A 25,388-nucleotide genomic window follows, 5' to 3' on the forward strand; every position below is an offset into this window, starting at 1 on the left:
TGCTCATGAGTTTATGGGAAAAGTGTTCTAGACAGAGGGAAAAGCAAATTCAAAGGACCTGTGGTGGGAGCAAACTTCATGTATTTTGGGAAACAATAAGAAGACCCATGTGGCTGAAGGAAAGGAGATAATGGTAGGAGATGAGTTCAGAGATGGAGGTATAGGGCCTTCTAGGCCAAAGGAAGAATTTGGACTATACCCTAAATATTAGGGGAAGCCATTGGGGCTTTTTTTTTTGCAGGGAAGGATTCACCTTGAGCTAACATCTGTTGCCAATCTTCCCTTTTTTTTTCCTCCCCAAAGCACCAGTACATGGTTGTATATCCTAGTTGTAAATCCTTCTAGTTCTTCTCTGTGAGCTGCTGCCATAGCATGGAAACTGAGACGGGTGGTGTCATTCCACAACTGGGAAACAAACCTGGGTCACCAAAGCAGTGAGAGTGCAGAACTTTCACCTCTACACCATCAGGGCTGGCTCACCATTGGGGCCTTTTGATCAGTGGAGTGATGTGATCTGACTAACATTTAAAAAACGTCACTGGCTGCTCTTGAAACCGGATTGTAGAAAGGGCAAGAGAGACAATGAAAGGGCCAGTTCGAAGGCTATGGAAGTGGTGCTGGTGGATGATGCTGTAGTAACTGAGGATGGGTAAGTGCTGGGTTAAAGCTTGATTTGGAGGTAGACTCTATGGAAGGAAGTGTGTGCTGGTGGACTGGTTGTGGTGCGTGAGAAAAAAAGGAAACGCAAAGATCCATAGTGAAAGCTAGAGGGTTTTGGTGGAGCTTCAGCCTGAATGGTAATGTCATCTCCTGATATGGAAAGATTGAGCCGGGAGTGGGCTGGACTCGGGGTCTGTTGGATCTGAGAACATGGGATATCAACAAGTCTGTTTTGTATTTGATAGTTTGAGAAGTCTGTTAGACCTGTAAATGGAAAGATCTGTGAACTCATCTCAGGAGAGAGGTCAGAGATAGAGATATGAATTTGGGAGCATATAGATTGAATTTTTATGTAGATAATTTTAATCTTAGGCCTAATGAAGATCACTAGGAAGTTGGTGTAGACAGAGAAGAGAAGTGGGTTAAAGCTAGAGCCCTGATTCAGTCCAACATTCTGAGGAAGAGAAGCCATTGAAGAGTGAGAAAGAGTAGACAATGAAGTAGGAGGAAAACTGGGAGAGTGTGGTATCCTGGAAGACAAAGGAAGGAGGTAGAACCAATAGTAAAGATTTGTATCATCCTCTGTCAAAACAATAGGCTTTTGTTTCTTTCCTCTTAGCGTTTAACCTGGTTTAACATGCTATTTTTATCTGATACGTTTGTGTAGAAGTAAGAACCATAAGTTTAGATTTGACTTATGTCCAAGTGGTATCTGTACCTATGTTAAGTGGTACAGGAATCTGTCTAATAAAAACATGTACTTGTCATATTACCTAGGACAAAGTAGGCGCTCGGTAAATATTTACTGAATAAAAATATTCAAGCTTCCACAGGACATGATCAGTGTTCTTTCACAGACTGACCAGCATGAAACAGGGTACGCTCTTCCCGTCTCCCCACGTTGTGGTAGGCAGTTAAGAAGCCAGCTCATATTTCCATCTATAGTATGTCTTTTTCTCCCCTGCCTTTTGCTTTGTCCCGGACCAGGTATAAGCATTTTTTTCTTCCAGGGTGGTCAGCGTTTTTTCTGTGGTGGAAATTTAGGCATATTCAAATTTCTTCCCAACTCCAGTTGAATTGTAAATTTCTGTTTCTCTTATGTTTTGTTACAAAAAATTACTGTATAAAATAACATTCTTCGTAACTCATTCGAAAGAAGGAAAATTACCTCATTATTTTTTTGCCCCATTTTTATCTGTTTTGCCTGCTTCTCTTCTTTTGCTGTCGTTCTTCAGTGTAAACTGTGGATGCTGTAGATCGAGTCTTGTTTTTCATACAAATACTCTGTAGAACAAAAGAGAAGGGGAAATAAGGTCTGTAGATACCTTTAACGTGCAGCCACTGTGCGTTTTGTTTTGTACACCATTTTATTTAATCCTCAAACTCCCACGGGGTAGGGACTGTTAGCTCTACTCTCCAGGGAGGGAAGCTGAGAATCAGGAAGATGATGTGACTGAGATGTGCTGGGCCAGCAGAATTCCTTATCTGTTCACCTCGTCATTCTGCCTCCCAAAATAGTGGAAAAAGTGCCGCAAGATTTTGACATATTGCAGGATGTTTTAGTATCTGCGGTATATCAAATACTACAGTAGATGACGGGGCCACAAAGGCAAACGGTCTGGTCCCTGTCCTGGAAGAGCTCACTCTCACGTGAGAGCTAGGAATACAAGCAAATGGCTGTATTGGTGGGTCTCATCCTTTTGTGCACAGAACCCTTTTACATTTTTAAAAATTATTGAGCATCCCGAAGATCTTTTGTTCAAATGGCTTACATCTGCTGATATTTACTATATTAAAATTGAGATATTAAAAATATTATCTAGTTCATTTAAAATAGCAATAAAACTGTTGTGGCATGTTGATATAATTTTTTTATGAACAATAACTATGTTTTTAAAACCAAAAAAATTTAGTGAGAAGAGAGGCAATTGGTAGTCTAACTGGATAGGTCAGACTAGGTTTCCTCTGGACTGGACGAGCTGTTAGCAGGAGAAGCTAAGGCTGATCCAGCCCTGTTCTCTTCCCTGGGATGTGGAAGCTCTGTTTTAGAAAACCCTAAGAGAAGCCCTTCCTCCACTTACCCAGGGCTGCATCCTGAGTGTCAATCATGGTGCTTTTCCCCGTTCACGTCTTAAAGGCTAGCATGTGTCTAATGAGAGAACATGTTTGGGAAAGTGACTTTCGTATACCTTTCTTACAGCTTGATAATATTTAAGGCAAATTCCGTACTTTATAATTAATTACACTAGATGAGTGCCGCCTTTTTGCAGTATCTTTTTAGCAATTGAAACCTCAACTCCTGGCAGTTTCCATAGAATCACACACTACGGAGAGTTCTCTGGCAGGTTTTTGTTTCCTTACATGTTCCTGTCCACCCCCAACTTTCTCACGCTTCTCTTTATTCCCTTTCTTTTATCCTATGTATTTATTCCTCTAGTCTACTGCCCACCCCATATTTCAAGGTGCCGATGAGTCGGAAGTGCGGTGTAGAACTCAGCTTGGTACCAGTGAAGAAGCAGAAAGGTGTGGTTCTCAGGGAGATGGACTTGTGAAAACATACACAGAATCCTGCCTTTGAGCAGAGTCTGATGCAGAGAATTTTAAGGCCATTGGCACAGTGATGCTTTAAGATGAAGACATCTTTTGTTTCAAAATATGTTTTGGTCTTGTTGCTGTCAGCAGAATAGAACCACTCGGTGCATTCTGGATAGCGCTAGGTAATCCAGTTCAATATTCCTGGTAAGGAAATAGCAACACTGTTGCATCCTGAGCTATCAGGTTATTTACTGAGCTTCCCATTTTTGATATGCGCCTCACTTGAAGCACACATAAATGTGCATTGCCTCCTCACTTCCCTTTAATGTCAAGCTCTGGTTTTAGGCACAGGTCATAGAGTACAATCCTCTTCTCCATCTGTGAGGGCAGGGTGTTTCTGTTCAACACGGTGCGTGGATTGGGAGGCAAGATCTTAGTGTCTGTATTTTCTCTTGGAGAAGACATGATTCGTGAATTAGCTGTTGTCAGTATGGCTCACGGGAATACTTATTTTTCAAGTAATCTGAAAAGTGATCTTTTAAGAGACTTTCTTGTCGCGGATCCTGGCTCTGGGTTGAGTTCCACTGTGGGGCGGGCAGGAGGGAGAGGGGAGCTGCTCGGCTTCAGAGCTGACTCACTGGCTGCCTTTGGGCCGACTGAACCCCGAATGCTGGTCTCCTTGTCACAAGTATAAAGGAGTGAAAGAGAGTGTGTGCTGCTTGTGTTTGTCATCATTACTTGACAACTTTGGACTGTGGGTTAGTTTTATATGGAAGAACTTACTGTATCTACACATGGAGGTTTTTCCCTTTCTTCTATAACCTGCATGTACTCTACACATTGGTTATTTCACTTTGTATTTTATTGCTGAATAGATGGTGTTTCCCCCCATTTTTCATGTTAGTTTTGCCCTTTCCTTATTTATTTCACCTTTTTTTGGCTTCCTTTTCTTCTCTGAGTTTCGCTCCTTCCTTTATTGCCATATCCTCTTAATTTTTCCTTCTCACATTTTCCCTTCCTTTTTTTCTCCCTCTCTCAGCTACCTAGAGTCTGCATCCTTTTTCCTACATTTCCCCATATTTTAATCACCTCCTCACCTATGAAGACAGATTATAGGGTCAGTAGAACCAAAATAGAGAATTGGATAGTTATATCCTGACTGTATGAGCATTAGAGCCAGCCAATCCTTGTGATTCTAATTTAAAAAAAATTGCCAAATACTTTCTTAACAATGTGGTTTACACGAGTTGTGTAGGCTTTTGTCTCAATATACACTTAAATGTATTTACGTAAATGCGTGCTGTGAACTGTAACTTGTGTTTTAGAGGTAGGGTGCATTATTGGCTTCATCTTCACACTACCATATTGTACTTGGAGATTTTCTGTATAATGAGCTTCTTGTTGTGTTTGTGTGCAGCCGTCTGTGAAAATGGATGTCAGAATGGTGGACGTTGTATTGGACCCAACCGCTGTGCTTGTGTTTATGGATTCACTGGTCCACAGTGTGAAAGAGGTAAGAAGAGAAAAGAGAAAATAGAACCTCCCTTTGGAGAAGTCTTTTTTATTGTAAAAATGTATAATTTTTGTTACCCAATGAAAATTCTTCTAATGAAATAGTATTTTCCTTCTTCTTTTATTATGTATGTAACTTGAATGGTAAGATTTTGAGATGCAGCTAATAGCAGCTTAAGTGTCTCAGTTTTTTCCATCAGAGTGACCTCAGTTCAACTCTGAGGCTATGGTTCTAGGATAATTTTGAATGAGTGATTGATGGCAAATTCTAATAATGTGCTCAGTTCAAATTGGAGTCGCCATTGGAAGTTCTGCCTATGTTAAAAAAAAAAAAATATCAGGATGGCCTTGGCTGCAAAACCAACAAAAATCTGAAATAAATTGTCCTGACCAATAAGGAAATATCTTACATTGTGTAGCAAAATGTTCAGAGCTAGTGGGCTTCAGGTAGGATGTGATCAAGGCTTTCACTCTGTTACTCTACTTCTTTTGGCCCTGCCCTCCTTTTTGTATCAGTTTTGCCCTACCTTGGAGTCCTTTGTGGTTGTAAGATGACTGCCAGCAGTAATTAAAGCAACATGCTTCACATCTAGAGAGAGAAAACCTCTCCTCTAACCATGGACCAGTAATAGCCTTCAGAGATATTCCATATGCTGATTGGCTTAAGCTTGAGTTTTTAAACCAGTTCATGGCAAGGGGATTGCTATTCATAGTTTGATGTAGACTTATTAGGACCTGTCCTTGGAACAGGAGATGATGTAAGCTTCCTCAAAGTCACATGAAAGCGAGAGTTTGGTGTCAACCCAGTTTCTGTTGGGCAGGAGTAAAGGGATGGGGGAATGGATGTTAGGTAGGCCTCTAGCATTGTTCACTTTATCTATGTGAATAGTCAGTCAAGTCAATATGAAACCAATCTACCATAATTTGAACAGTAGTTAAACTCATGACCTGTAGACTACTGAAATTCTCCAGCGTTGAAGCACTAAGTGAAGTTTTAAAAATATCTGGATAGCAAATGGGTGCCAAGGTATATCAAAGAAGATAAACTTTATAAAATGTGATAAATAACAATTTAGCACTGAACCTTAAGAGTAAAATAAGCTTAAACTAAAAGTGATATTACATAGTCATTCCTGATTATGTACATCCTCAATTTATTTTCCCAGGGCTTGTCATAGCATCCGAAGTTGAATAGCACTTTCTTTGTTGTGAAACATTAGAGTATATGAAGCTGTTTTATTGAAATATTACACATAAGTAGCGGTGATGGTTTATATATAGAGAGAGAGGCTTTGAATTGCAAAGAAATCTTATATTTTAAAAATTATACTCATTACGCTGACAAAAACCTTGTCTTGGTGTTCAGGTTAAATCTTGAGAAGGAACTGAAAAATTAGAATTATATGGTGAAGTTTGAAAAGTAAGATGTATGCAGCCTTTTAACATACACTGGTATGTACATATACATCACGATATTTATATTATTCCTAAGGTAATTGAGATTTCTTGGGACTGAAGTACATGCCACAAATGACAGAGTTTATAGTTATGCTTAGGATAAATTTAAATGTCTTTACCAGATGCTTTTATTTTGGGAAGAAAGATTAACTATGAAATGTTAGCATAAAAAGATAAGTTGTTGAGAATGGAATAACACAAATTTCCTAGATGATGTTGAGTTTATTTAAACACCATAGAATGGAAAATTTAAAGTTTCAAACATAATTATAACTGGTGGAGATGATGTTCATTTTTCTGGAAGTCATGTAAACTTTGCCGCTCTTTCATCCTGAAGCAGATTTCAGGTTCAATTCCTAATTGGCAGAGGAATTGGTTAGTGTCAACTCAAAGGCTTCCAGGCATTACATCATTATTCTTCAACAGTTATTCATTCATTAGATTTGTTAGCTCTTACTAAATTTATGGGAATCTAATAAAGACTTACACATATTTTACATGTACAGTAGCATGTTTTCAGAAGAAGTTACAAAATTAATTGGTTAATGAATTGGCCTAAAGGATGTTTTTTAAATCCTGTGTTTGTTTCTTAAAAATCTTTTAATTACTCCCCTTCAGATGAAAGTTGTAAACTTCATTTCTTTTAAAGAAGGAGTTCCTAATTTCCACTGTTAGATTGCAACCATGAACTTTAACACTTTTAAAAGATATTTTCAACGAAAATTTTTAACATGGAATAGCCAATCCCTCTAGAAGTGGAGTTCATAATTTTTTTTCAAGTAACATTGTCTACATAGATACAAAAGGAATAACTTATTTGTGTTGAGGTTAATGAATAGGCTCAGGTGCCCTGTTGACATTTAAAGTTCATATTGTCTTATTCAATTACTAAATTTCAAAATATATGTTCTTTGTTCTCTTAAAAAAAAGACTTTCATAAAATTAGGGCTATTTTTCCTCCTTAATGTAGAACACATATAATTTTCCTTTAAATTGGCCTCTTGGGAACAGTTGTATGATAAAACATGGCTGCTTTTCCAGCTCTCCGGGCTTCTGGCAGACTGGTTTCCGGTCTGGAGACAGAGACTGTGTGGTAACTAATGGCTGGCATGATTATGGTATTGAACTTGAGTCCTGGCGCTGGGGAAGCTGAACGTCTGGAGTGCTCCTCTCACCCTTGCTAATATGTACAATGACCTTTTATACTTAGCATTAAAAAAGAGTTCTTCTGGCCACATGCTGATGTAAAAGGCAGGCAGCTCAGCTGTGTCCAAGGCACATGAAGGTCCTCAATTCTTTTTGCTTCTCTCTGCAAACAGATTGCATTTGAAAACAGATGAATATTGCCCTTAATAGACACCTGAGAATACATGGAAATGGAATCAGCGTTATGTATCAAGACTTTTTTTCCCCCTAACACTTAAAATGTACCTTATTATTTATCAATAGAAACTCATGGATGGGTAGGCAAGAAATGAGTTTACCTAAGGGATTCCTGGATAAAATACAGTGATTGCTTGATCATAAATGTGTCCTGCCCAAAGTCCCTATTTCAACTTCTTTGACTTACATGATTGTTGAAATCTTATTTTGTAATTGAATTTTCCTTGAAGCTTATGTAGGGACCATCTGTTAGAAATATCTGCTAGATCCTTTTAAATTATGATAGTATTTACTATTACGAATTTTTATCATGTAAGTATGACTTCCTTAAAAAAGTGTGTAAATCTGGTAGAATTTCAAATACCCTTATGCTTAGTGACATTTCCTTTAAAATGTACATCTTTCAGTAAATAATACCTTTAAAAGGAGGATTGCAGATTTACTTTTTAATCTATTGACATTTTTAAGAAAACTTCCTTTTGTTAATCTGAATCTGCCCCAGAAAAAAGTGAGATCCAGTTGCAGATGTTAAAGTTTATAAAATCTCAACTTTAATCTTCTATGTAAAATGAAAATGGATGGATTTCACTTCAAGATAACTTTCATAAAATCATCCAGTTAGTTTATGAACTCCATGTCTAAAAGCATGCTGAGAAGGAGTTATTCAGTCTCTGCTTGAATACTTCCAGTCACAGGGCTCTCACTTACTCGCTCACCCCATCATGAGACAGTGTTTCAGTGTCAGAGTCCTGATTGTTCAAACTCTGCATTATTATGCTCCTGCCTAAGCTGAGCATTTCACAGATGTATAGCACATCTCTTACTGTCTAATTTGGTGGGAACGTGATGATGGTGACTTCTCTAAAAGGAGTCAACCACAGTTTACCACTCAGATTGGCATGATGGCAACTTGAAAGCTAATTATAAGCTCTTGAATTATTCTATACCTTTATGTTCATCCACCCACATTTCAGTAGGTAAGTTAACTGTGACAGCTATTAAACCTACTTAAGACTGTATCTAAATTCTCCAAGAACTAGAGTGGAGATGGGCACATTTGGGTTTTCCTGAATTCTGGGAGTTATGTAGACTAGACCCAGGTTTGTTCAGAAATAATTGATAAACTTAATCTATGTTAATATCATAGTCTTGGAATTTATTATAAAGTGTGCAGGGGGCGTTTGTTCAGCCTATGAACATCCAAGTAACATAGCAAATTAATAGTGTTACCAGGAATACAGGGGCATATGGTGAGAGAGCAAGCTGGTATTACACAGAATTCTATACACAGTGGATATGATACTTCCAAGAAATGTCTAAGTGGTATCTTTTGGAAAAAAAAAATCCTTCCATTGTAATGTTATTATCTAAAAGTAACACTTGTTTATAATTATAAATTAATTTAGAAATAGTAAATTATAAAGCAATTTAGAAATAGTAATAGAAATAGTAAATTATAACTATATAATTATGAAGAAATTTAGTAATTATAATTATAAGAGAATTTAGAAAATAGGATAAAACAAGAGAATCAATTATTCATAATTTCTCTCTGGTCAGAATTAATTCCTTTTAACATTTTGAAGGATATACTTTGAATCCTTTATCTACTGCACATATAGTGCTTACAAAACATGGGATCTTTCCAAATCTACTGTAAGAAGATTTATGTTCTGTAACATGAAATGTACTCATGCCCTGCTTCTCCTTTTGTGTTATTAAATAAATTATATTATATTATAGATTGTAATAGTTCCACTGCATAATGTCATAATGAGGGTTAGGCATCTACATTCTGTACAACCATATGATGTTTGTAAAGTTATTTTCTCAGTCTCACAGGTGAAGAAACTTTGCTGAGGTCAAGCTTATTTCAGGAGTTTAAGGACAGGAGGAGAACAATCTGATTCAAAACCTCAAACTCAGTGACTGTGATATAGCTGCCTTTTTGTTCATCCACCCATCCACCAATCAAAATTGCTATAATTATGTTTCCTATTAATTGACATTTAGGGCCATTTCCAGGTTTTCTGTTCATTTTGTTGGTTTGTTTGTATTTTACTAATGCTCTGATAAAAATCTGCGTCGATAAATCTCTGTCCTTGATTTTGTTCTAAGGATATATCCTAGAAATACCACTGCTAAGTCATTGAGTATGTGAAAGTTTATAGCTTTTGATACAGTCTGTTCATTTTCCTCTAAAAAGCCTTTTTATGATTTATTCCTTTGGTATTATGCTTAGAAAGTCTTTCCCCTTTCTCAAATCTTGTAAATATCTATAGTTTTTTCTAGTGCTTTTGAAATTTTATTTCCTTTTACCTTTTTAAACACAAGTTAGAATATGCAAGAGGGTAGCTAAAATAGATTTGTTTGTAAATATATGTTTGTTTATCACATACCTATTGAGTGCTTGTTAAGTATTAGGCTAAGTACTGGGAGTTCAAATTACAAAGACAAACAATGTGTACTCCCTGTTAATGAGAAGCACATTATCTTTTTAAAGAACAGAACTAGTCATCTCCTTGAATGTTAAAATGTAATATGACACAGTAAACACTATAATAGGAGTAGGAACAAATTTATGTGAGAGCTCAGAAATGCTTCCGATTAAGGGAGAATTACGAAAGTCTTCCTGCAGTTAATCTGAATGAAACACACATAGCTCATTATAATGGGAAAAACAGTATTGGACTAATTCCTGTATTGATATTACATGATGTGGATTTCTTATGCTAAATAACGTTATTTAAACTCCATAATTAATTAACAATTACCACAGTCACTGAGCTCTCACATATTTATTTTGTAGAAATAATTGTCTCCCTTTTTCTTGCACTGTGAAGATTTAGTGAGAATGAAATTACCAGGAACAGAGAGAATGTTACCAACCGCAGATGTCAAACTCACATGGGCCCACACGCGCGTGCACGTACACATTTCTGCACTTGTGAGGCCGTTAAGAACGTTTTATAACCTTGCACTCTCTAAGCTAAACTTAGCCTTAAATGGGCATCAGAGAAATACCAAAAGATCTGTGGGAACTTCACTTTTTGGCGCTGGCTCAGATGGTATCCTTATCTTGAATGCCATTAGGAACACAAGGGAAAGAAAATGAGAGGAAAAAAAGCAGGCAGTGGGAAGTGGAAGGAAAGGACGGGAAGAATAGAAGGAAGAGTGATAAAAACGGGAGCTGTCCTTCTAAAACTAGCAGAGATTCTTGATTGTAGAAAGGAAGAGTAAGTTGGGGAGAAAATCAGTTCATTAATGCATCTGATCTGGGAGAGGCCAGGACTTCCACTTCTCAATCTTCTATTTCAGCCTCTGCTGTTTAGGTCTGTGCAATAAGATTGAATGTGTTGGAAGCCTGTTAGACCCTGATGCTTTATTTATAAAACTCCTTTGAATTAAAGCAGTGAGTGTTTTCATTTATTCCAACTCTAAGTGCCCTTAATTATATATTTCTTTATTTGTTTTTCATTTATCTACGTGGAGGCAAGGCATAAAGGAAAATATTCAAATATCTTATATTTGTGTAACATAGATGTTTTCCTGTTTTCTTATTTCAACATCAGCTCTGAAAACATTAGAGGTTAACTGGAAACTGGGTGAAACTACCAACACACACACAAGTTAAATATAATGAAATGCTATTATCTAGGATTTAACCAAAAGTAATAAATAATAAAATGTGTGTGTGAGGGAGATGTGGTTTATGAAATACACACCATGTATTTAAAAAACCTCAAACATTATAAGTTCCTAAATAACACCTGTCTCCGATGGTTTCAGGTTAAGGATTGTGGATCTGCAATTACCTCATAGACTTGTTGGAAAGATTAAAAGCAATAGTGTGTTATGCTCCTGAGACATAATAGGCAGAGTGCCTGGCATATGGTAGGCATCCCCTAAATGATATTTATTGTGTTTTTGGAAGACAGAGTATAGTCAAAATCAAAACTTAATATTAAGTCCTGTGTGACCTTGGAAATGAGATTGCCTTCTCTGATCCTTGTTTCTGCATACATAATATGTGTCTACTATGTCAACCTTGAATTATTTTTGTGAGACTTAACTGATATGGTATAATACCTGTACCCAGTAAATGATAATCATTGATTCACATCTTTTTAAACTGGACTCCTCAGTTATCAGCAACACAGATGTGGTTCCTGGCTATTCAAAATGGAATATTCAAAAATTGAATTTTGAATGGAGAACAAAAGGATTTTGTCAACTATTTAAGTCATACAAATAAAATTTATTGCTGTTTTTATTGAGAGTGGAAGAACTCAGAATAAATAGCATATTTTAAGAAAGGCTCACAATCCTGATATGAGCTTTAAATGAGGGATTAAGTACCTAGCCAGTGTCTGGCACAGAGTAAATTCTCAATAAATGATAAGCCATAATTTTGAAAAATAAAGCCAAGATATGATATGCTCTCTTAAACAAAATTGTCTTTATGGATGAAGGAATTGTTCCAGCAACACTGGGACTGTCTCAGGTCAGAGTGAACCAGTTGTGAACAATGTAAGTTTCATCATTTTAACTTTTGTGGTAGTACAGATCAACTGAAAAATATTGTATGTCATTATCACTGTCTTGCATGTTATGTAGTTGAACTTTTAGACTCTTCTTATTTTGCTTTGACATGTTCCTACAGTCAATACCAGTGTTGCGCTCAGTAGTTACTTACTATTTAACTGGTCTCTTCAGTCTTCGTCTCCCCCTTCCCTATGCGAAGGTCTTGTTCTAAGCATGTCACAGTGTAACTAATATATATGGAGTTTATTCACCGAAGGTACTTGTAATCAGTAGACTTGAAAATTGCTAAATCTGTAGAAGTAGATCAGAGGGGTCTTCAAACAGTCCTGAGATCATTTTCTCTGTGAAACTTTTCTTGACCCCCTCCACCTCACTTTTCAGGCAAAAATTAGACAAGCTTTCCGATATATGCCATTCCTCTAGAAAGCTCCCTTCGTCATTGTATTGTGATTGCTTAGTCACTTGGCTGTGAGCCTGTGAAGAGCAGAGATTTTTTTCTTAAATTGCCTTTGTGTTCCCTATACTCCACACAGTGCAATATATGGAAGACACGCCATATATGTGCCTACATAAACATGGGGGTTCCAAGTAGAAGAAATCGAATGAAAAAAAGTGGCAGACATAGTAAAGGTCTTTGAATATTCATGGAGACTTATTCATCAGTGTGGCTGTGAGCCCCAGTTAGTGAAAGGGAACAGTAGAAGATGAGGTTGGAAAAATACTTGGTCCTTAATATACAAACTCTGGAATACCAGAGTCAAGAGGCTGCCCTCTAATCAGTAGGTAATGGGGAAGGAATGATGGAGGGCTTCTGTACTTGAAAGTAGTTCTCTACAAAGGTTAATCTGGAGTGGCAAATAAGAAGGAATGGAAGGTGGATAGGCTGAAAGAAGAGACATCATTCAGGAGAACTTATTGCACGTCAGCTACATAATAGCAATGGATCCATTACATCCGTATAATGTTTTCACTCAGATTATGATTTACCTATGCATAAATTAGATTATTAGTATTACTTTGAAATGGAAAATTAATATTGGGGGAAAATAACCTTTATTGAACATTTATTATGATAAGTGCTTTAGAGTAATTAATCCAAAGATTTCATTTTTTAAATGTCACATTAAAGATAAGAAAACTGAGGCACAAAGAGATGAAGAAATTTGCTCAAATTCACCCAGATAATAAATAAAGTAGAATTTGAACATAAGTCATATAATCTCAAAACTTATACACTTAACTACAACTTTTTTTAAGTGAAACACAGCATTGCAAAAAGTAATATATTTCCACTCTTTAGAACTATATTGTGTCAGTTGTTCAATATGAGAATGAAAGGGATACTGGCTATTTTTGTATTCTTTCGTTATCTGGCCTAGGGAAATCATTTTGTTATATAAATTTCAGATTATATCTCTGAACTTGTGTACTCTGAATTTCTTTATGTATATGATCTTCTAAAATATTTATTCAAAACTTGTAATACTTAAAACAAAATTGAGGGGCTGGCCCCGTGGCCGAGTGGTTAAGTTTGTGCGCTCCGCTGCAGGCGGCCCAGTGTTTCGTTAGTTCGAATCCTGGGGGCGGACATGGCACTGCTCATCAGACCACGCTGAGGCAGCGTCCCACATGCCACAAGTAGAAGAACCCACAACGAAGAATACACAACTATGTACCGGGGGGCTTTGGGGAGAAAAAGGAAAAAAAAATAAAATCTTAAAAAAAAAAAAACAACAAAAAACAAAATTGAGGCTTCTATTTCTAGCCAAGATGGACTAATGGGAACCAGCTTAACCCTCCTGTCTAAAAAGAACTGAAAAACAGAATAAAATACATGAAACAGTGGTTTTCAAGATATTGAACATCAAGTAACAAAAGAGAGTGACTCCTGAGAGAAGAACTCTGTTAGATTTCATCAGCTTGCTGCTCAAAGAGTTTTTTCCAGGCTGTGCTACAGACAGAGAAGCAAGGCATAGCCTGGCAGACTCTTTAAGTGGAGGAGATAGAGTTGAGATTCTGGGGAGACCAAGATGGCTGGAATTCTCAGGGCAGAATACTAGAGAGGAAAGAGCTCTATATAGAGAACTCTGGAGATCTACAGAAGGCCTCTGTCAAATTTTCAGCAGAATACTGATCAGCACATGCATGTGAGGAATCTACCTGAGACTGGAGAAGGAAACACCCAAAAGAATTATAAGGAATAATACTCAGAGTACACACAGCCCAGAAATACTGCCTTTCCCTCAAACTAGAATGGAGAACCACATAATTTGTGGGGCAATGCTTAGAGTACTCAGAAAGATCCTTCCCCAGTAGTGGGAAAGAATTAGCCAATGACTAACTGTTGCTGTGGGCCTGGAAAATATATCTGAAAAGAAACATCCAGAAGGATAAAAACTCTAAGAACAAAGTTCAATGATATTTATAAGAATACAAAAATAGTAAGCACTCAATAAGGTGAAACTCACAATATATGGCATCTCATCAAATATTATAGATCAAAAATTTCCTACAAATAAGCAAGAGAGTATGATCATCATGAGAATTATCAATCAATCAAATTCCACCCAGAATCTGTACAGATGTTAGAATTAGCAGACTAAGAGATTAAAACAATTGTTTCAAGGATGTTCCATATGTCCGTAAAGCTAGAGGAAAGATTCAAAATGTTAAACAGAGATGTGACATTCAAATTGAATTTCTAGAGATGAAAACTACAATATCAGAGGTGAAAAATATTCTGAATGGGATTAATGGCAGGTGAGACATCGTAAATGAGAAGGTTAGTGAACCTGAAGACATAGAAATAGAAATTATTCAAAGGGAAATGCAGAGGAATAAAAGGCTAAAAATTTTAGGATAGCATCAGTGAGTTTTGTGATAACTTCCAGGAACTACATACACATGATGGAAGTTATCAAAGGAATGGATGACAGAAAAAAAAATTTGAAGGAATAATGGCCAGAAATTTTCCAAATTTGATGAATGCTATACATTGATAGAACTAAGAAGATCAATGAACTTCAAACAAAAGAAACATGAAGAAAATTATATCAAGGGACATGATAATCAAATTACTCCAAACTAGGAATACAGAGAAAAATCTTAAAAGCAGCAAGAGAAAAAAGACACGTTTTTTACAGAGGAAAAAAATGAAAAAGATAACAAATTTCTTGTCAGAAATAGCACAAGTGAAAAGACAATTGAACAGCATATTTAAAGTACTGAATTAAAAAAAAAATTCTCCACCTAGAATTCTGTATCCAGGAAAAAGTCTTTCAAAACCAAGGCAAAATAAAGCCTTTTCCAGACATGTAAAAGTTGAAAGAATTCATTACCAGCAGATCTGCACTGCAAGAAATATTAAAGACAGTCCTTCAGGCAGAAGAAAAGTAATATCAGATACAAACATGAATCCGTACAGAGGAATACAGAGCATCAGAAAGGTAAATATATATATTTTTCTTAATATTTAAATCTCTTTAAGAAGCCATTGGCTGTTTTTGTTTTTTTTTTAATTTTTATTTTTTTCAGATGTACGTCATACTTCAAATTCTGGATACATTACATCATGTTCACCACGCGAACTCTAATTATAGTGCATCCCTTCACATGTGACCCTAATCACCCCTTTTGCCCTCCCCGCTCCTCCTTCCCCAATGGTAACCACCAGTCCAATCTCCAATGTTATGTGGTTTTTTTTTTTTTTTTGTCATTTTTATCTTCTGCTTATGAGTGAGATTGTATGGTATTTGACTTTCTCCCTCTGACTTATTTCACTCAGCATAATACCCTCAAGGTCCATCCATGTTGTCACAAATGGCTGGATTTCGTTATTTCTTATGGCTGAGTAGTAGTCCATCATGTATAAATACCACATCTTCTTTATCCATTCGTCCCTTGTTGGGCACCTAGGTTGCTTCCAAGTTTTGGCTATTGTGTATAATGCCGCAATGAACACATGGGTGCAAGTATCTTTATGCCTTTGTGTTTTCAAGTTCTTTGGATAAATACCCAGCAGTGGAATAGCTGGATGATATGGTAGATCTATCCTTAATTTTCTGAGGATACTCCAAACTGCTTTCCATAGTGGCTGCACCAGTTTGCACCACCAGCAGTGAACGAGGGTTCCCTTCTCTCCACACCCTCTCCAACATTTGTTGTTTCCTGTCTTGTTAATTATAGCCATTCTGACAGGAGTGAGGTGATACCTCATTGTAGTTTTGATTTGCATTTCCCTGATAGCTAATGATGTTGAGTGTCTTTTCATATGCCTATTGGCCATCTGTATTTCTTCTTTGGAGAAATCTCTGTTCAGATCTTTTGCCCATTTTCTAATTGGATTGTTGGTTTTCTTGTTGTTGAGCTGTATGAGTTCTTTGTATATTTTGGATATTAACCCCTTATCTGATATGTGGTTTGCAAATATCTTCTCCCAATTGTTAGGTTGTCTTTTCAAAAATAATTGCTATGTTCTGTTCTGTGGAGTTTATAGCAGATGTGTTGGTAAAATATGTTAAAACAATAACACAAAGGCTGAGAGATTCTTATACTATCTGTCCAGTAGTATGCTATTGCTTGTAAATTGACTTTGATAAGTTAAAGGTGTGTACTCTAAACACTAAAGCAACCACTAGAAACTATATGTATAGCTATAAGCGAACTAAAGGTGATTAAGGGAATTTAAAAAAATATTCAAAAGAAAGAAGCAAAAGAAGATAAAGAAAACAAATAATGAATGGATAATTAGAAGGCGAATAGAAAGTGGTAGAGTTAAACCTACCCATTATCAGTAATCATTCAAATGTAAATGGTCTCATCCCTCCAATTAAAAGGCAGAGGTTCTTAAGATAAAAAAGTGATATCCAGTTATACACTACCTATAAGGAATCTCTTTTAAATAAAAGACACTAATAGGTTAAAAGTAAAAGGATAGAAAAAGAGATACCTGGCTAATACTAATCAAAAGAAAGCTAGAGTGGCTAAATTAATGTCAGACAAGTAGATTTCAGAGCAAAGACTAGTATCAGGTAAAGAAGGTCATTTCATAATGATAAAAAGGTCAGTTAATCAAGAGGATATAATAATTCCAAACATTCACAGATCTAATAATATAGTTTCAAAATACATGAAGTAAAAACTGATAGAACTGCAAGGAGGAATAGACAAATAGACAAATTATAGTTGGAGATTTCAGTTCCCTTCTCTCAATAATTGGTAAGTGATAAGAAGCCAATACAGATATAGACAATTCAAACAACACTATCAATCTCCTTGACCTATTTGATATTTATGGAATACTTTACCACAAAACAGCAGAGAATACACATTCTTTTCAAGTACACATGGAACATTTAGCAAGATAGATCATATTCTGAGTCACACAAACCAAGTTTCAGTAAATTTAAAAGGATTCAAGTTATACAAAGTGTATTCTCAGTCCACAATGGAATTAAATTAGAAATCAGTAACAGATCTCTAGAAAATACTCAAACATTCAAAAACTGTGTAACTCATTTTTAATATCCATGAATCAAAAAAGAATTCAAAAGGAAAATTAGAATGCATTTTGAACTGAATGAAAGTGAAAACACAGTATATCAAAATTTGTCAGATGCTACTAAAGGAGTGTATAGAGGAAAATTCATAGCTCTAAAGGTCTAAAAAGAAGATCTAAAAAGAAGAGAGTTTTCAAATAAATGACCCCAGCTTCTTCATTAAAAAATTAGAAAAAGAAGGGCAAACTAAACCACAGTAAGCAGAAGAAAAGGAATAATAAAGTTCAGAGTGAAAATAAATGAAGTAGAAATCAGAAAAAGTAAGAAAATCATTGAAACCAAAGCTGATTTATTGAAAAGATCAGTAAAATCGATAGGCCTCTATCCTCAGTAATCAGGAAAAAATAAAGACAAGTTATTCATATCAAGACTGTGAGAGATGACTTCACTACAGATTTTACTGATATGAAGTGGATAATGAGGCAATACCATGAACAGCTTTAAGCCAATAAAAATTAAGTGGACAATTTCTTGAAAACACAGATCAGCAAAGTTCACTCAAGAAATAAATTATTTAACATGAGTATCTGTATATCAATTAAAGAAATTGAATCTGTAGTTAAAAACCTTCTCATAAAGAAAAATCCTGACCCAGAAGACTTCGTTGGTGAATTTAAATATTTGAGAAGGAAACAATACCAATTCTATGTGAACTTTTCTAGAAAACTGAACAGGCGTTAAAGCCCGCCAACTTGTTCTATGAGGCCAAGTTACCTTGATACCAAAACCAGCAAAAGATATTTCAAGAAAAGAAAATAATATAAAAATATTTCTCACGATGCAAAATTTCTCAACATAATTTCAGCAAAGTGTATCAACAATATATTGAAAGGATGCTATGTGATAACCAATTGGTTATCCTAAGGTATTAAAAAAGTTTATCCTAAGGTACTAAAAAATCAATGTAACTCACCATATTAATACATTTTTAAAAATCATATCATCTAAGTAGATGCAGAAAAAAACATTTGACAAAAGCCAAAAGCCATTCCTGAAACAAACTGTCAACAAACTGAGAAAAAGAGAACTTCCTCAATGCATTAAAAGGGCATTTCCCAAAAAAACCTATAGCTAACATCACGCTTGATGAAAAGCTGAATTCTTTAACGCTAATATCAGTAACAAAGCCAAGGATAGTCACTCTCACCACTTCTGTTGAACATTGCACTCTTTGCTTCTAGCAAGGGCAATAAGACTTTAAAAAAGGAAATAAAAGTCATACAGATTGGAAAGGAAGAAGCAAAATTAGTTTTTTCACTGATGACATCATTGTCTGTAGAAAATAAGTAAGTTATAAAGGTTGCAGGATAGAAGATCAATGTACACAAGTCACTTTATTTCTATATCTAGCAGTGATCGATTGAAAATGTAAATTGGAAACAATACCATTTACAGAACCATAAATATCCTGAAAAACTCAGGGATAATTCTGACAAAAGATGTGCAAGGCCTATATATTGAAAACTATGAAATTTTGCTGATCAAAATTAATGAAGACAAATAAATGGGAAGATATACTGTGCACTTGGATTGGAAGATTCAGTGTTGTGGGATGTCTCTTCTCCCCCAATTAATCTCTAGATTCAACACAATTCTGAGAAAAATCACAGCAGAATTTTGGAGAAATTGAGAAACTAATTCTGAAATTCATAATGAAATCTAAAAACCTGGAGTAGTCAAAGCACATTCTAAAAAGAACAAAGTATACTACCTGATTTCAAGTTTATTATCAAGCTGTAGTAATCAAGAGAGTTTGGCATAAAGATAGAGAACCCCAAAACAAACCCACACATATATGGATCAACAAAGATGCAAAGGTAACTCAATGGAGTCTTTTCAACAAATGGTGCTGGAACAACTGGATATCCATATGCAAAAAAAAATATCTTTGATCCATACCTCCCACCAAATACAAAACTTAAGTCTAGATGGATTGTAGATCTAAATGTGAAACCTAAAGCAATAAAACTTCTAGAAGAAAACAGAAGATATGTATGACTTTAGGTTAGGCACAGATTGTTACATACCTCACCAAAAGCCTGACCCCATAAAAAATTGATAAATTGGATTGCATCAAAATTTAAAACTCTAATCCTTGAAAGACATTCTTAAGAGAATGAAAAGCCAAACCATAAACTAGTGAAAATATTTGTAAATCATATATCTGATAAAGCACTTGTATCCAGAATGTATAAAGAAAGCTCAAAACTCCATACTAAGAAAATAAGCCACCCAGTTAGAAACGTAGACAAAGATTTGTGTAGACACTTCACCAAAGAAGATAAATAAGTGGAAAATAAGCACATAAAAGTATGTTCAATATCGTTAGTCTTTAGAGAAACACAAATGAAAAATCATGAGATACCACTATGCTGGAACTTTCATACATTGCTAATAAAAATGTAAATGGCACAACCACTTTGGAAAAGAATGTTAGTTTCTGAGAAATTTAAACATATACCTATCGTATGATTTAACCATTCCACTCCTAGTTATTTGCTCCAGAGAAATAAAAGCATATAACCAGACAAAGACTTGTGCTTAATGGCTCATTTCAGCTTTATTTGTAATAGCTCCCAAACTGGAAGCAACCCAAATGTCTGTCGATAGGTGAATGAATAAGCAAATTGTAGTATAGTTATATAATGGAATACATCTCATTCATAAAAAGTAACGGACTGTTGATACATGCACTATTGATGAACCTCAAAATATTTAGGCTGACTGAAAGAAGGGACACAAAAAGGTACCTACTGTATGATTTCTTATACATGTAATCCTGGATAATGCAAACTAATCTATTGTGATAACTAGCAGATCACTGGTTGCTTAGGGATAGAGAGGTGTGGATGGTTAGGATAGGGCAATTACAAAGGAGCAAGAGGAAATTTGGGGGTGATGGGTATATATATGTTCATTGGTTAGGTTTTAGAGGTGATTTCATGGGTTTATACCATATATGAAAACTCATTGTACACTTTAGATATGTGCGGTTTGTGTCAATTATACCTCAGTAAAGCTATTTTAAAAAATTGGATAATGAAAGTAATTGCCCATCCTTTTTTTGTATAAATTGGTTTAGATTTTGAGATTAATGTCTCTGGCCATATGTGATTTTTATCTCCTTGTAGAAAAACAATGCATGTATTAAAATCTGAATTTTATACCTTCCACAGAACTAGTTGATGGTACACACTAATACACAGTATGAATAAATCCCAGTGCGACTCCTTGAAAGAAGCAATTGGTGGGTGGTGGGTGAAGCGGAAGACTCTTGGGGGAATGGAAACTATATGTCTCTGAAAAAGTCCATTAATAGAGGCATACCTAATTTTATTGTGTTTCACTTTATTACGCTTCGCAGATGCTGTCTTTTTTGACAAGACCCTCTACCAGCAAAAAGATTACAATTCACTAAAGGTTCAGATGATGCATTTTTTAGCAATTAAGTATTTTTTAATTAAGGTATTTGCATTGTTTTTTTTAGACGTAATGCTATTGCACACTTAACAGACTACAGTATAGTGTAAACATAACTTTCATAGGCACTGGAAAAACAAAAAATTCGTATGACTTAACTTTATTGTGATCTTCACTTAATTGCGGTTCTGGGACTAAAACCTCAATATCTCCGGTTAAGCTTGTGTTATAATAAGTATAATTTAATCAGTTTTTCTCTAGGGGAATACAATAATTCTTTATGCTTTCTTGACCCTCTGCTAGAATTAAACTTGTGCTCAGTTGCAGTTAGGGCAACAGTGAGGGATACTTCCTGAATCATTTTGCCAAGTCTTTTTGGGAATTTTATTTTGGGACCTTGAGAAAGCAATGTTACTAATTATTGTCTGCATAATCAGTATGGATTTCCCAAGGAGAGGATGGCTAAGGAGCCAGAAAATATCATTAGAAAAATAGTAGGGGTAGATTTTTATTACTTCCAGTCAGACCAAGCACATCCTCTCAAGGAATTAAAAAAAAATTATGTGTGACAAGCACATAGAGAAGAAATATTGTCCACTTGCCTGTTTTCTTCAGTGGAAGCTTTTGTTCTTACAAAATTAGTGTAAAATTTTTTAAAATATTATTTTAGACTCACTTTAAACATTGTACAAGTCTGAATCTAACCTGATTTTTTCCTTCTTTCTAAGTTCACTTGCTGTTTTTCCCAGATACATGAACAATTTTTACTGTGTATTTATTTGTTCTATGCAAGTTTTAGAGAAAATACTGTGATCATTTGATCTGGGATGATAGTCTTTTCTTAATTTTAAGGAAATTTACTTCTGTTAAGTCTTTGGAGATTTTTTAATGCTTCATTTGTTAGATTCTCTACTTCAAGTATATTGACTTTTTTTGTTAGACTTTTGATCTGTCTGCTCTTTAATTGCTTTGATCTTAGTAATTCTTTTTCAGCTGTGTCTGATCTGTTTTGCCTTTTCCAGTTAATCTAACAGTTTTATATTTATGTGTCTTCAGTTTGTTTCTTTAACTTAGAGGTTTCCCTTTTATTTGATTCTTTTATTATATCAACTAAGTTTTGTTGAGCCCTTTTATTACTGAATTCATTTCTTATGTAGGTTTAACAGATACTTCTGTAGGACAAAGAGCTCATGTGTAATTATCTTCTGTTTCCTTGGTTATGTTTTTTCCCAATAATGCGGTATTCTTGTTTTCTCACTCTGCTTTGTGCCTTAAGAAAAAGACTAATTATAGTATGTTACATAGTTCCTGTCCTGTTTCTTTTATTCTTCTACTTGCTTAAAATGAGAAGCTCTGTCCAGAACTTCTGTTTGCACTAATTTGATGTAGGTTAATTTTCCTTTTCTCCTTTTAAAAATTACTTGAGTTGTCTTCCTGTCATAGCTTCTGTTCGAGAGCCAGGGAATTCAGGTGCTTCATGTTCTGAGCCCCAGAGAGGAGAGAAAGACCTCAGCTGGGATTTTGACAGCTTTGATTAAAGGATCTGAGCTCTGCATTTTCTCAGGTTATTCTTTGCATGGCTTGTGCCAGGATCACTTCATCTTGTCATGGGAGTATTCTCCTTTCAAAGAGGATATCCCTGAAATTTGGATGATTCCTCCCATTTCAGCTACAGTCTCTGATGCACCTCTGCTTTCAGAGACTCATACTTGGCATTGGTTTCCCCTATTTGCCCCATCAGTCCCCAGCAGTCATCCCTCCTCCAGATTGTGATCATAAGGGGCTTCAGCCCAGCCTCCTCCTTCCTGAGGATTTTTTTTTCCTTCTGTTTTTTGTGTCTTCTCTTCTCCTGTTGAATGCTGAGGATAACTGACCCTTTGTGGTGAGGATCATCCTGTCTTCACCGTCTGGTTTCCGCCCATCTGGTAGAGATCACAATGGCTGATTCTCTCTGTTTCTCTGCTTTCTAATGAGATGCTGTGTTGGTAGGTAGGGACTTTTACTCCTCCCAATTTTCCCTGATTTCTCCATAAGGTGAACTCACACCCAGCTTTCCAGGGAGAAGTAGTGAGGCCTCTTAGGATTTTGACAAATCATTCTCATTCCCTATATCATTTGGGGGAAGAGGAGTTATGACTGTCTTCTATTTCCTTCCTTGGCTGCCGTTTTCAGACACTATGCATGTGTTTGTCCCATTTCCTACGTTAGGTGCTGAGAGTGAATATTTTTTTAGCTTTTACCTTTGTTGTTGTTGTTGTTTGTAGCTGTGGGAAAGGGAGATTCTATGAAATGGTTTCAACCTCCAATTGTTTCCAAGAAGTTAATATCACATTTAAGAGTTTTTGACATAGGATCTAAAGTCATACAGAAGACCAGGGGTAGGAGCTTCTGATAGAAGATGATATAAGTTGTCATACTGTAGTTGACGTTTACAAGTAATATTGTGGTAGTTTATTAAGTGCATATCATTGAACCAAGAAACACTAGTTCTTTGGGTGCTTCATCTTCTATGGGTTAAAGACTATGTTTCTCATGGCCATACTTACTGTCACGGTTTAATGCACGCAAAATTCTTCCATATGGGCAAAGCTGAATGTTTGTGAATGTCTTCATCTGATTTAGAAATAGCATACGAGGCACATTCCAAATCTTGAGCAAGGTCAATTTCATTTAAAAATAAAAAGAATTAAGTTCTGAATGTCACAGAGAGACTTTAATTAGATTAATTTAACAGATTACCTGTGTTCTTAAGCAAGTCAATTCATAAGTAATTTCTTGTTTGAAAAATGAGGACATTGGGCTAGATCGATATTTACCCATCTTTCTTGGTCATAAGAATTACCTAGGTTCTTTTGTCAAAAATATTGATTTCTAAGCCTATCGCCTGGTGACCCAGAGTCAGTGCTCTGAATTCAACGACTTTCAACCTTAGTTGTGTATTATCATCACCAGGGAGCTTTTAGAAATTCTAACGCCCAGGCTTCAACCCAGATCAGGTCTGTGAAGCAGTGGGACTCACACCCAAGCATCAGCATTTTTTAAAGTCACCAAAGTAATTCCACTGTAAAGCGAAGTTTGTGAAATATTGGTCTAGCATGAAGTCCTTACAAAATACCCCGAATATTTTTATAGTTAAACAAGTCTGAGAAGTCATTTATTAAAATGTCTCCAAGATTTTATCCAGTAATTCAGTTTTTACATTTGGAGCCCCAAATGAAGCCACTCTGGATAAGATTTACTACTGGATTATTTTGAACAGGTTTATAAATTCTGTTATTAGAATAGGCTTTGCTTCCCTCTGATATGGCAAAATTGGATTTGAAAATAGTCAACTTTATCTTAAGGTTTTTCTCCATATCACATATTTTTAAATCCCAGTGACCTCAGTAAGAAGTACATACTCCTTGCAGGGGGCAAAACTGAGCCATCAATGTTTATAATGGCTTCAAATGTTGGCTTGGCTACTATGTGGTAAACTAAGTAATAATCCAAATATACTTTGAAAATCATACTTAGAAAACTGAAAGCTTTATCTAGTTTTTTTGAAAAGGAAAATCCCACTTGTCTGAAACAGCCTTTTAACATCATATCTTACCAAACACTATAACTTATTCAATAATAACTATGATTATGGTTTTCTAGATTATAGTGAGATTATAGTAGTGTAGATGTGTAGTAGTGAGGTGTACAAAAAGAACATTACATATTTTTCATATTACTTGATACCTTATAATGCTTCCTCTTTTTAGAAAAATTACTGGCATTTATAAGTATTCCTTTCTTACTACACAATTATGTATTTGCTGTTGCTTATGACTGTAAAACTAAATAAATATAGTTTATTTCTTTGCATTTGAGTGAGAGCCAAGGAGCGTGATCTCTTTCTTGTAATTATTTTCAGGAATGATTTGTGAAGGAGGTGGTATCTGAAAAGCTGTTTGATAAACAGACAGTTTGGAGGGCTTGGCTGGGGCTGGGGAATACCAAGCAGCTTTTTTCAGGCACAAGGCACTTCAGGAAAAAACCTAGAGCCGGAACCAGACAAGATCAGAGAGCAGCTGAGCAGATAATGGCAAAGAAGAGGATGGGGCGGGGAGAAAGGTACTTTGGGGAATCCCGGTGGAAGATATTATATCCATTAATTAAACCCACAACTCTGTGGTGAGATGTTTGAGGGGTTTTTGCTTATCTGTTAAGTATGATCAGGAGTATCAATGGGATTTTGCAAAAGCCCTGGCTAGACCCTCCAGTAATTTACCAATCTCTCTGGGGCCACACAGGAACCACTTTGATATGGTCCTCCTCAGATTGCTGTGG

The 25,388-nt window shown here is 35.8% G+C and overlaps 1 protein-coding gene and 1 long non-coding RNA gene across 2 annotated transcripts in view; one reads left to right on the plus strand and one right to left on the minus strand.

Moving 5' to 3' along the window:
• The window catches only part of FBN2 (fibrillin 2), a 236,490-nt gene that overhangs the window by 13,324 nt on the left and 197,778 nt on the right, over window positions 1–25,388 (plus strand). The window contains exon 5 of the mRNA XM_008530057.2: window positions 4,613–4,708. Within this exon, the coding sequence (XP_008528279.2) occupies window positions 4,613–4,708 (96 nt within the window). The remainder of the gene's footprint in view (window positions 1–4,612; window positions 4,709–25,388) is intronic.
• Window positions 1,434–25,388, minus strand: part of LOC139075332 (uncharacterized) — a 50,931-nt gene continuing 26,976 nt past the window's right edge. The window contains exons 2-3 of the long non-coding RNA XR_011525629.1: window positions 1,829–1,944; window positions 1,434–1,687 (exon numbers count right to left, since the gene is read on the minus strand). This is a non-coding gene — a long non-coding RNA (uncharacterized lncRNA). The remainder of the gene's footprint in view (window positions 1,688–1,828; window positions 1,945–25,388) is intronic.

The sequence above is a fragment of the Equus przewalskii genome, chromosome 13 (genome assembly GCF_037783145.1).
Source record: "Equus przewalskii isolate Varuska chromosome 13, EquPr2, whole genome shotgun sequence".
NCBI classification, from domain to species: domain Eukaryota; kingdom Metazoa; phylum Chordata; class Mammalia; order Perissodactyla; family Equidae; genus Equus; species Equus przewalskii.